The sequence below is a fragment of the Dasypus novemcinctus genome, chromosome 21 (genome assembly GCF_030445035.2).
Source record: "Dasypus novemcinctus isolate mDasNov1 chromosome 21, mDasNov1.1.hap2, whole genome shotgun sequence".
Classification (NCBI taxonomy): Eukaryota; Metazoa; Chordata; class Mammalia; order Cingulata; family Dasypodidae; genus Dasypus; species Dasypus novemcinctus.
In genome coordinates this window covers 14438015-14450101 of record NC_080693.1, presented here as the reverse complement: position 1 = coordinate 14450101, position 12087 = coordinate 14438015, and the positions used below count along the sequence as shown (strand labels likewise).

Sequence of the window (12087 nt, the reverse complement as noted above, 5' to 3'; positions counted from 1 at the left end):
GATCCAGGTGGACCTTTGGTTAGAGGTGGGCCCGGGGTGCAGCCTGGTCCTTCCCTGGAGTCTTACGTGAGTGGGACACAGAGCAGGCGCCGCCTTCTACCCTGCCGCGCGGGAGGGCACCAGGGCCACCTAGGGCCGCGGAAAGTCAGGGAAACCCAGAGGCTGAGCGGGGCCAGGGGCGGAGCAGCTGAGGCTGAGGCAGCGAGGCCCAGTGACAGGCAGTGAGGCCACAAGCCGGAGCACCCACGGCGGGCGGTGAGGCCAGCCGCGAGCCGGAGCACCCACGGCGGGCGGGCGGCGAGGCCAGCCACGAGCCGGAGCACCCACGGCGGGCGGCGAGGCCAGCCGCGAGCCGGGGCGCCCACGGCGGGCGGCGAGGCCAGCCACGAGCCGGAGCACCCACGGCGGGCGGGCGGCGAGGCCAGCCACGAGCCGGAGCACCCACGGCGGGCAGCCAGCCAGCCACGAGCCGGAGCACCCACGGCGGGCGGGCAGCGAGGCCAGCCACGAGCCGGAGCACCCACGGCGGGCAGCCAGCCACGAGCTGGAGCGCCCAAGGCGGGCAGCCAGCCGCGAGCCGGAGCGCCCACGGCGGGCGGCGAGGCCAGCCGCGAGCCGGAGCGCCCACGGCAGAGCAGGGAGACCGGGGCCTGGGGGAGGCGGCAGGACAGGCTGCCATCGTGCCTCGCCATGCCAGGGGCCAGGACGCCAGCAGCTGGCCTGTGTGAGCCGGCTTCTCTGATTTGGACAATTTCCCAGCCTTGGAGCCATAAGCGTTTACCCTAAACTCCCATTATAAAAACCAACCCACTTCTGGTATATTGCGTTGGCAGGCCTTAGCAAACTAACACACTGAGTATACTGTGTACGCTGATTGCTCTAGCTGCTGATTGAATATATCTGCATACATAATCAGATATACAGATTGAATCACAAACCACCAAAGACACACCCAAGTCTTAATCCACGTTCCTGTGGATCCTTGTCCTCTAATTTAGAACATGAGTTTCTAAACAGGACCTCTGCAGATGTTATTTATGGGAGTCCATTGTAAACAGGAACTTTGAAGATCCTATTTACATGAGGCTAAACTAAATCCATGTGGGCCTAATCCTTACGACTGGAGCTCTTATAAGACAGAGGAAATTGGGATGCGCAGGAGGAGACCACGGCCATGGGACGGAGGCAGAGATGCAAGCCACGGAACTCGAAGGATTGCCGCGAGCCAGCGCCAGAGAGCTGCAGACTCCGGCAGAAAGCGGGGCCGGTTGAGACTTTGCTATTGGAGGCTTCTGGCAATCCCCCTTCTGGCTCTATAGCCCAAAGAGTTGAAAACAGGGTCTCACACAGGTGCTTGAACACGTGTGCTCAGAGCAGCGTTAGCACACCAGCCAAAGAGGGAAGCAGCCCAAGTGTCCGCGGATGAACACAATGGATGAATGAATGAGTAAAATGTGGTCTAGCCATAGGATAGAATATGATTCAGCCTTTAAAAGGTGTGAAGTGCTGAAGCACGCCGCGACATGGATAGACCCTGAAAACATGATGCCGAGCAAACGAGTCCAGACACAGAGGGTGCACTGTCGTACGCTCACACGTACATGAACTTGTCAGAATGTGCAGAATGGGGAATGGGAGCCCGGGCTTCATAGGCACAGTTTCTCTTCGGGGTGATGGAGAAGTTCTGCTAATACCCTGCGTACTTGAATGTGGTTGAAATGGGAAATGCTGTCTTCTATAGATGTCACCACAAAAAAGTAGAAAATTTTTAGGGAAGAAGTAGAGGAGGTCTTGTCACGGCAGAAATAACACCTGTGGGAAGCGGACTTGGCCCAATGGACAGGGTGTCTGCCTACCGCATGGGAGGTCCGCGATTCAAACCCCGGGCCTCCTGACCCATGGGAGCTGGCCCACGCGCAGTGCTGATGCGCGCAAGGAGTGCCGTGCCATGCGGGGGTGTCCCTGCGTAGGGGAGCCCCACGCACAAGGAGTGCGCCCCGTAAGGAGAGCCGCGCAGCACGAAAGAAAATGCAGCCTGCCCAGGAATGGCGCCGCACACACGGACAGCTGACACAGCAACATGACGCAACAAAAAGAAACACAGATTCCTGTGCGGCTGACAACAGAAGCGGACAAGAACACACAGCAAATGGACACAGAGAACAGACAACTGGGGGGGGGGGAATAAATAAAATAAATCTAAAAAAAAAAAAGAGAAATAACATCTGTGATCTTGGGGACAATGGTCACACCCCACTCCCACCTGGTCCAGGTAATTCTGGGCCCAGAAAGGGCCAGGGACCTGGGGGCGTTGTTCAGCACGTCCGAGGCTGCCCAAGGCCTTCCCCGCACGGTCCCTTAGTCTGGAAGCCCCGTGAGTGCCCACGAGGGCGGGGCAGCTGCTTCTGTGTTCCGGGCGGGACACCCAGCGGGGGGCCGGTGTGAGGACCAGGGCCCCAACTGGGTGACCCTCCGGCACCTGGGGGGGGGCCTTCCCACCCCGCCCCCCAAACAGGAGCCCTTTTCACACCCAGCCCAGGGGGCGGGGCCTGTGACCCAGGCCTCGGCCAATCAGGGCCTGGCATTCACTCCCCCTGTGACGCGATTGGTTCGACTGAGGGCACTGACCAAAGGCGGCCCAAGGAGAGAGAATGCTGAGACTTATTCTGGCCTGTCCACCAACAGGAGACAGGAGGGGAGGGTGGCGCGAAGATGGGGCGCTCTTTAAGAACCTGGATCCAGCCATGCCCGAAACCGACCCGTTGCAGGAGGAGGGCCAGAGCAGGGGCTAGAAGGCAAGCCCCGTGGGCACCGGTTAGCCGAGGTGGCCTCAGCCCACTGTGCACTGGCACAGAGCTCTCCTGTGTCCAGCCACGTCCCACGGCCCGCCTATCTCCCTGACCCCTGTCCAGACGAGCTCTCTGACCAAGAACTTCAAAGCCCAGCTCCTCCGCCACCTCATCTGGGACTTCGGGCAAGTCCCCCGTCCTCACGAGCCTCAGTTTCCCCTTCTGTGTAGTAGGTCCAACAGTTCCTACTCCACGGGATTGCTGTGAGGATCTGGTGTGAGGACACAGCCGAGGACCCCTGGCACAGAGTCGGGGCTGGACGTGCCTTTACTTCTTTCCCTGCCTACCTAGCCAGTCCTTCCGGAAGTCTACCCTTAAAGGTTTTGAAAAACCTTGCCTGGAGACAGAGAGGGCTGGCCCGGTTGCCCACCCAGAGGCCCAGCTGGGAAGGGAGGGCTGCTGGTGGGCCAGGGTGGGCCTCGAAGGGGGCCTGGCTGAGCCCCTCCTGGCTGCCCTACTGGCAGGGACCCCGTGTCACTCCAAACCTCGTGGCGAAGCCCGAGGGTGCGGCTGTGAAGTCTGAGCTGGGGGAGTCCCTCCTCGCCCCTCGTCACGGCCGCCTGGTCCGGGCCGCCGTCCTCCCGGGTTCCTTGCCTGCTTGCACCCCAGGGCCTTTGTACTCGCTCTCCTGGGTCACTGTTCCCCTGTGGGCCCCGGTAGGGCCCATCCTGCCCACCCCGCGGAAAATTCCCGCCAGCCCCAGTCCCCCCCCTTTCCTTCCACCCCAACTCCTCATCCTTTGCTTTCCGTCTGTCTCCCCGACAAAGAAGCGATTTCCGTGAGGGCAGGGACGTCTGTCTGTCTGAGTCGCGGCTCTCGGCCTCCACTCGGTTCTCCGTTGCCCTTTCTTGAGGGTGAGGGTGGGGGTCTGACTTTGGGAGCTCAGGGGCTGTAGACTGGCCTGTCAGCAAGCCCCGGTCCTATGCCGGCCCGGCCCCCCGGGGTCCCCCGCCTCTCCCTGCTTGTCCGTGAGGTCCCCACCCGACACTCAGGCCCGCCCCTCCTGTCCCCGAAGCCCGCGGGCCCCCAGCGTGAGGCTGTGGAGCGAGACCCTGGCTGCTCCCAGGATCCCAGGCGCGTCCTGGGGGCGGCGGCAGGAAGAGCTCAGGGTCCCATAACCCCTCCCCACGCAGCCCCCGGCCAAGCCCGGCCCCCGGGGACTCAGTTTCCCCGTCCTTGAAGTGGGGCCTCTTGGGGGAGCGTAGGGGGCATGCTCACGGGGGGCTCTCACCCGGGGCTCCCAGGCAGACAGACGCGCGGACACACTCACCTGCTGCATGACGTCGCGCTTCTGGTTCATGGCGGCCAGGTAGCGCAGAATCAGCTTGGTGGCCTCGGTCTTGCCAGAGCCACTTTCTCCGCTGGACCGGGCAAAGGGGGCAGTGAGCCTCGCCTGTGGGCGGCCTCCTCTGGGCGCCCTCCACCCCACCGTGGAGCCGGGATTGGGGAGGCAAGGGGCCACGGGCCACGTGCCGGTCCAGAGAGGCCCAGAGACGTTCCCAGGCCACACAGCAGGGCCGGCCTGGTGCCCGAGGCCCCCCCCCATTCGCCCCCTCCCCCCCAAGTGCACGCCCAGGCACAGACAAGCAAACGCCCATCAGCACACCCACCCGCAATGCGCACACAGACTCACGAGATGCCCATTCACACGCATGTGTGCACACACCCCGCAATGCACGCACAGACACGTGCACGCGCACACACAAATACCCACAATTAACACACGCCCACAAATGCCCATATGCACACGGGAGCACCCCCCCACGACGCGCGCACAGGCAACCCACGCACACGCTCACCGGCACCCACGCGCGGCGTTCCCCCCGCTTACCTGATGATTATGCCCTGGCTCTCTTTGGCATCGAGCATTTTGGCGAAGGCGAGATTTGCAATCGCGAAGAGGTGCCTGGGGAGAGAGGCTGGGGGCTGTGGTGGGGCAGCGGGCCCTGCCCTGGCCCTCCCAGGCCCTCCAGGGGTGCGGGGGCATCTCTGGGGAGCCCAGCAGCAGGCCCTGCCCCCAGCCCTCACCCCCGGGGGACGTGCTCCCTGCCCCATCCTGGTCTGACCACCGGGGCCCCCAGCCCCTGGTGAGGAGGGGCCCTGGGCCCAGCGAGGGCTGTGGCCCACCTAGTAAGGGGCTGTCAGGCCAAGGGACCGCTGGGGACTCGCCAAGCTAGGGGGAGTGGGACCCAAGAGCCCCCGGGGCACCCCCACGTCCCCAGCTCCAGGGCACTCACGGCGGATTCTCTCCCAGAGCCCGCCCGCTGTACTGCTGCACCTGCTCCGGGCCGTAGATCCCAAACATCTGGTAGGGGTTCACGGAGACCAGCATGCTGCCGATGTAGGTCTGGGGTGGGAGGGGGCGGCGGGGGTCTCGGTGTGCGGCTCCTCCCGGCCCTCCCCGCACCCCCGCTCCCAGAGCCCCGGGCCATCAGGACGGTCATCCGCTGCCCTGGTCCCTCGAAACACATGATGGAATCACTGGCCCCGATCGAGCCACGTTTATTCATACAGTCGGGCGCTGCCTCCGGAAACTTCTTCCTCGTGCTGAGGCCAAACCTCCCCTCCCTGGAGTGGGGAGGGAGTTGGGGGCTACTTGGGGGGTCCCTGCCTTCCGCACCCCGGGGGTGCCACCTCTCTGGCCTGCCCGACCTGGGCCCTGGGAGGCCGGGTGCCCGGTGGGAGCACGCATCTCCGGCTTCCTGGGCCCCTCCCGCACCCACTGGTCTACGGCGCTTGTGTGCCAGGACTTCCAGTTTTAGGGCTCGCAGCCCCGGCTCCTGTGCTCAAACCAGAGGCCAGGTTTGGTGCTGGCAGGAGCAATCGGGGTCTGGCCGGCGAGGGGGTCAGCGCAGGGCCCCGCCCGCACTCACGTAGATGAGGTTCCGCTCAAATCTGTTCTTCAGGTTGGCTAGCACGGTGGCCTCCTGGAGGTCTCTGGAGGGGTGGGAGGGGGCGGCGGTGAGGGCAGGGGCCGCCAGGGCCCCAGCCCGTTGCTTCCAGGGCCCTCCGTGGCGCGCTGGCCTTTGGTCAGACGGGGCCCGAGTTCAAGACCCATCGCTGACCCCCACCAGCTGGGAGAGACCTGGGGCCACCCACTGAGCCTCTCGGTGCCTCCGTTTCTTCATCCGTGAAACGGCAGTCCTGCCTTCCCGGGGGGTGGTGGGGAGGCCCTCACATTTTGGGCACCTCATGATAACGGTGGGAGGGAGGGACTATCGCCACCCCCATTTTATGGATGGGGAAACCGAGGCACAGAGGTATGACGGGGTTAGCCTGGGCCCATCTGACTCAGAGCTGAGTCTTCTCGACACTCCGTTATGTAGATGGGGAAACCGAGGCTCCGAAAACGTCCCGGGAGGTGAAAAGTCACTTCCTGGTGTCGAGGGGGGCATGTGGCGACCCCTTGCCCAGCCCGCCCCGCCTGCCCCAGCCCCCACTCACTCCAGCTGCGTCATATCCTCCACGCCGTCCTCCTGGCGCTGCTCACGGAATCGCCCGCGTGGCAGGTTGCGGATAGAGTGCATCTGCGGGAGACGTGTGGGTTGGCTGGGTGGGAGGCCACCCCGCGGGGACACCCCGGGGGGTTCACGGTCCCTCCTCGGCCCCTCGAGCAGGGAGCATTGCGCCCATGGTCGTGGCGGGAACGCCGAGGCTGGCCGGGCGCGTCCTGCAGGTCTCCTCGGCCGCGCTCGGGGCAGGACGCTGTGGCCCGCCCGAGCTGGCGCGCAGACCCGTGACCTGCTGCGGTGGGCACCCGCACGCCCGCGCCCCTGAGGAGCTCCCCGCCCAGGGAAGCCCTCCCAGCCCCGGGCCTGTCGTTCTCACGGCTCCCACACCTCCTCGCCCGCCCAGCGCGTGTGCAGGGCGACAGCTCCGTGGTCAGCTGTGTCCTGGGACCTCCAGGGAGCACCACAGCCCTGCGCCTGGCCCGCAGGCGGCACGGGAACCCAGACGCACAAGCACCTGCGGCCCACGCTCGCACGCGTGGTCCCGGAACACGCCCGTGGGACCCGAAGGGCAGCACACGTGTCGGGCCCGCACTCTCGCGTGCCCGGGGGCCACGCTCACGTGTACGTGTACTGCTGGGGCTACCCTGCCAGCCCCTGCGGCTCCTGGAAAGGAAGGCCCAGCCGCTGGGCGTGCAGCCGTACCCCCGTCCGTGACATGTGCGTGCACATGGCCGGCGTGCACAAAGCGCCCCGGCCCCCACGCGGCCCTGTCTGCATGCACGTGCGCACGCCGTCCTCTTCGAGGAGCACGTACAGGCCACAGGAAGGCCGGCCCGCTGCCAGCCTCTCCCGCCCTCCGAGTCCCAGCGCCCGCCCCTCCCCGGCGCAGCGAGGAAAGGGACACCGGGAGGGAGGCCCCGGGCGTGGCGTGCCCATCGCGGGTGCTGCTAAGTGGGGCACGGCCGGCATCCCCTGCGCCTGGCCTCCCGCCCGCCCGCCTGCCCACGTGCCCGCCGGCAGCCGCGGGCCCTGAATAATTCAGCCACTCACGTATTCCAGGGTGAGGAGGGCCCAGGCGTCCTTGCCTCTCGCCCCTGGGCGCCCCGCGGCCCGCTCCCGCAGCGCCGCGGCCCACACTGCGCGGGGCACCCGCCGCCGGGGCCAGGGTCCCCCCAGCAGCCAGGCTGCCCCCGTCGCCATGGCCGGGCCCGCCAGCTGCCTGCTCCCCCCGGCTGCCCGCTCTCCCGGGCGCCGTCTGCGCAGGCTGAGAGGCGCCTGCCGCCCCTGCCAGCCCCGCCCACCCCGGGTGTCCCGGGGGAGGCTCCGGTGACCGTGCCCCTCTGCCCAGGGCGTCCAGGCTCGCGTTCCACCACGGGTGTGGAGCCAGACACCCCGTGGCAGGGCCCAGGCGCCCTCCTGGCTCCGTCCCTGGCTCGCTGTGTGACCTCGAGCAAGGACTCGCCCTTTCTGGGCCTCTGTCTCCCTCTCCACAGGGAGGAGGTTGGGAGGCTGGGTCCTCAGACCCTCGCTCTCAGTGCGGTCAGGGGTCTACGAAGGGAGCAGGGGCTCCGAGAAAGAGAACACCCCAATTTAGGGGAGGGTTCGAAGGACATACAGGGATGCAGGCATGGAGGTAAGACGGGGCAGAGAAGCAAGTCCTGCAGTTTTGCCAAAACTTTGGGGTTTTAGCCTCCCAGAGGCCGAACTGGGGCTCACAGACAAGCTCTCTTCCCAAAGGACCCGGGAGTTGTCACATCTGCAACCCTCATTCCGCGGTTCCGTGAGGCCACGCCTGTTTCCCCAAGTCACAGAGGGGCAAACTGAGGCCCAATGGGGAGCAGCGCACCAGGTGCACACAGGCACCCCCACCAGGTGTCTCCCGCCCCGATCTCCAGGCCCTCCCTCTGACCCGGGCCCCATACCTTGCTCCGCCAGCTCCCAGGGCCCATCTCTTCGCGGGGACCCCCGCGGGGCAGGCCGGTGGCTCTGGGGCCTGGACAGGCGGGTGGGAGCTGGGCCTGTGCCGGCGGCCAGGGTCGGCGTGCCCGCGCCAGCAGCCAGAGGCGGGGCCACGGCAGCCTCCGGGCTCGCGGCTCGGGGCCGGGCTCCGGGCCCCGGGGGGCCTGGACGGGGGTCTCCGGGGCGGCAGGTCCCGCGCGCTGGAAGGCGCTCAGCTTCCGCACCCGAGGCATGACCACGGCGAAACGCCCGGGGCCCGGCCGGCGCCGCCCGCTCCCCTCGGGCAGGGGCCCTGGGGTTCCTCTGGGTGCCAGGGGGGCAGGGGCCCTGGGCAGCGTCCCCCAGCGGCGCCCGGGGGGCCACATGGCCCGCGTCTGGTCGTGGGCGGCCAGTGGGTACGAGAAACTGAGTCCCAGCGCTCTCCGCTCTGGGGGGGCATCGTCGGCCGGCGTCGGCCCGGGGGGCTCGGCCGGTGCCTGGGGGTCTTCTCTTGCCTTCTCAGGGCTGGGGCTGGCCGATTTGGGGAGCTGTCCGGGCCCGGGGTCGCGGTGTCTACCCAGGAAGACGCCGGGCGAGTCTGTGGGGGGCTCCTCAGCTTGGGGGGCAGGAGGTGGCCCCAGGTCCCCGCTTTGGAGGAAGGGGATTTCGGGCACAGTGGGTGGCCTGGAGAAGCCTCGGCGGGTGCCGGCGCCCCCAGGCCAGGGGGAGGGTGGACGTGGCGAGGGAGGCAGGTCCACGTCCCAGCTGGGGGCCAGCTGGGGCACCGTCCAGGGCGTCCCCGGGTCCCCCGGCTCACGCTGGTCCTCGGCGCGCCCGGGGGACGCGGCTGCCGGCGGGCGGAAGGGGCGCACCCGCGGCTTCACGGCCCGCGTGGGGGGCTCGCTGAGGCGCTTCCAGCCGCGCGGCAGGCGCGGGGGCAGGTTCAGCGAGTGGCGCCGCAGGCAGCGGCCCAGCAGGGGCGGGGGCGACGGCGGCCGCGACTGGCCCGGGGAGAGGGGCGGGCCCAGGCGCCCCGAGGCCCGGCGCGGGGTCGGGGGCTCCCGCAGCGAGCGGGGCCGGGGCGGCGGTAGCGAGAAGGGCGGCCGGAAGGGGGGCCCGGCGCGGAGGGATGGCCGAGGGGACCCCCAGGGCGAGCCGTAGCCGGGGCCGTGAGGGCTCGGAGCCCAGGCCAGCCTGCGCGAGGCCTGTGGCGAGGGCCACGGGGGGCCCAGGGGCCCGGGGAGGCCCAGCAGGTCAGGGGGCTCCCAGGGGCTCCCAGGAGGGGGCTCCACCAGGGCCCACCAGCTGGCCTGGGGGGGTGCGAGGGGCACATGGGCAGGGGCGGCCCAGGGTGGCGGGTGGTGGCGCAGGGAACCGTACGGGGACACGGGCCGGCTGGGGCCCGGGTGGGCGGGCGGCGCGGGGCTGGTGGCGCGGGGGGCAGCGGGTGGGGACAGGAGGGCGGCCCAGGATGGCGGGTGGTGATGCAGGGAGCCGTATGGGGACACGGGCCGGCTGGGGCCCGGGTGGGCGGGCGGCGCGGGGCCGGGGGCGCGGCGGGCGGCGGGCGGGGACAGGAGGGCGGCCCAGGGGGAGGCCGCGGGCGGGCGGTGGGAGTTGTTGTTGTTGCGGGCCCGCGGCTGCACCCTCCGCAGCGCGATGGGCGTGGAGGGCCGCTCGGGGTCCATGCCGGCCAGCTTGTAGCCGAAGCGTTTGTAGGCGGCCTCCCTGACGGCCGGCCTGCCCGCCCGGGCCCCCCGGCCGCCCCCGAGCCGCTGCACAGCCTGCCTCTCGGACAGCGTCTTCTTGAGGAAGCGCGCCAGCGAGGTGGCGGGCCGGGCGGGGGGGGCGGCCGAAGCCGGGCCCGAAGCCCAGGTCGCCGGGGGCCCCGAAGGCCGCCAGGGCCCGCTGCAGGTTCCGCTGGCGCGGCGCGAGGAAGCCCCAGAACGGGGGCGCGTAGGGCCCGGCGGCCGGCGCCGCCGCCTCCTCGTCCTCCTCGTCCTCCTCGTCCGCCAGGGGCAGCGGGATGTCCAGGGAGGGCGGCAGCGGCACCTCCAGCTTCTCCTTCCCGAACAGCTTCACCTGCGGCCGGGGGAAGAGGCGGAACCTGCGGATGAGCGAGAGCTTGGAGCGGGCCGGCCTGTCCATGCCCTGCTGCTCGAAGAAGGCGGCGCTGGGCAGGCGGAAGGAGGCGTGCGGCGGCGGCGGCTCCGTGGGCCCCTCCTCGGGCTCCTCCAGCTCCGCGATGTCGTCCATGGGGTGCGCGTACGGGTTGTGGGGCACCGGCATGGGTGGCGGCACCCACGGGTACGGGAGGGCCGGCTCCTCTGGGGACAGGTAGGGCACCCGGGGCGGGTAGCCGGCCTCGTCCCCCGGCCCGTAGACGCTGTCGGCGTAGGGGACGCCGAAGGGGACGCCGTAGGGGTCGTAATAGGGCTCGCCGTAGGGCCCGTCGTAGGGCAGGTCGTAGGGCGGGTAGACCACGTCGTAGGGCGGGTAGACCGTGTGGTAAGGCGGGTAGACCGCGTCGTAGGGCGGGTAGACCGTGTCGTAAGGCGGGTAGACCTCGTCGTAGGGCGCATAGGGGTCCAGGTAGTAGCCGTAGGGGTACGCCTGGTCCTCGAAATCCTCGTAGTAGCCGTAGGGGCCCCCGTACCCCGCCGGGGCCACGTAGGGGGGGCCGTAGTCGTCGTAGCCGTAGCCGGGGCCGTAGGCGTCGGGCGGGTAGAGGGGCCCGTCGTAGGGGCCCTCGGGCGGGTACGCGCCGTAGGGGTCGCCGTGGGGCGGCCAGGCGGGGGGCCCGTCCAGGTAGGGCCCGTGCTCCTCGTACCGGTCCAGCGAGCGCCGGTCGTAGTAGTCGTCGCCCTCGCGGTAGTAGTCGTAGTACTCGCCCAGGTCCTGGAAGCCCTCGAGGCCGTAGAGCGAGCGGCGCGAGCCCGAGGCCCGGAAGGGCGCGGCGTCGGCGAAGGGCAGGAAGCCGAGGGGCTCGGCCGCCTCGGCGGGGCCGCGGGCGCGGGGGAAGCTGCGCAGGCGCCCGCCGCGCCGCAGGATCTCGGCCCCCGACGGGAAGGGCAGCCTGCGGGAGCCCACGCGGGCGTCGGCGGGGCGCGGCCAGGCGGCCCCCGCGCCCGCCTCCTGGGCGCGGCGCAGCAGGAAGCGCTTGGTGAGCCAGTTGACGGCCGTGGAGGCCTTGCTGACGGAGCGCGCGCGCGCGGGCGCAGGCGGCCGTGGCCGCGGCGGCCCGGGAAGCGGATGACCATGAAGGACGGCTTCTTGCCGCGCATGGCGCGCTTCTTCTTGCCCGCCCGCATCTGCGTCATGAGCTTGGACGTGGAGCGCAGCACGGCGCGCGCCTGGTTCTTGCGCTTGGTCTTCTGCGGGCCGGTGTGCAGGCCCCAGAGGAAGGTCGAGGCGCTGCGGAACTGGCCCTTCTTGGACACCTTGGGCGTGCGGTCGCGGAAGCCCATGAAGAGGCGCGACGTCCCCTTGAGGCTGCGCTTGGGCTTCTCGGGCTCCGGCGCCTTCTTGCCCTTCTTGCCCTTCTTGGCTTTCTTCTCCTCGTCCTCCTCCTTCGCCATGGCGGCCGCGCGCTGGGCCCGCCGGGGGGCGACGGCCGCGGGGGCTGGGAGGCGCGGGGACCCGGCCGCACGCGCGGCCTCCCCGGGCGAGGCGCGGCGGACACTGGCCCGGGGCGCGCCCGGCGAGGCCGCGGCTCCCGGGCGGTGAATCCATAATTCATCCCCCGCCCGCGCGGGCCGCCTTGGATTTCACCCCGGGCGGCGGGGGCAAGTGCGTGCAGTGCTGGGGGGGGGGGGGCCGGGGGCACCCCTGGGCGTGTGCGGGGGTGG

The 12087-nt window shown here is 69.5% G+C and overlaps 1 protein-coding gene across 1 annotated transcript in view; it reads right to left on the bottom strand.

Moving 5' to 3' along the window:
* The window catches only part of MYO15A (myosin XVA), a 67914-nt gene extending 56097 nt beyond the window's left edge, over positions 1–11817 (bottom strand). The window contains 10 exon segments of the mRNA XM_058283351.1: positions 4114–4210; positions 4681–4755; positions 5087–5196; positions 5723–5786; positions 6294–6376; positions 8224–9664; positions 9746–10086; positions 10088–10675; positions 10721–11449; positions 11452–11817. Coding sequence (XP_058139334.1) covers positions 4114–4210; positions 4681–4755; positions 5087–5196; positions 5723–5786; positions 6294–6376; positions 8224–9664; positions 9746–10086; positions 10088–10675; positions 10721–11449; positions 11452–11817 — 3894 coding nt within the window.
* Positions 11818–12087: the final 270 nt, after the last annotated feature.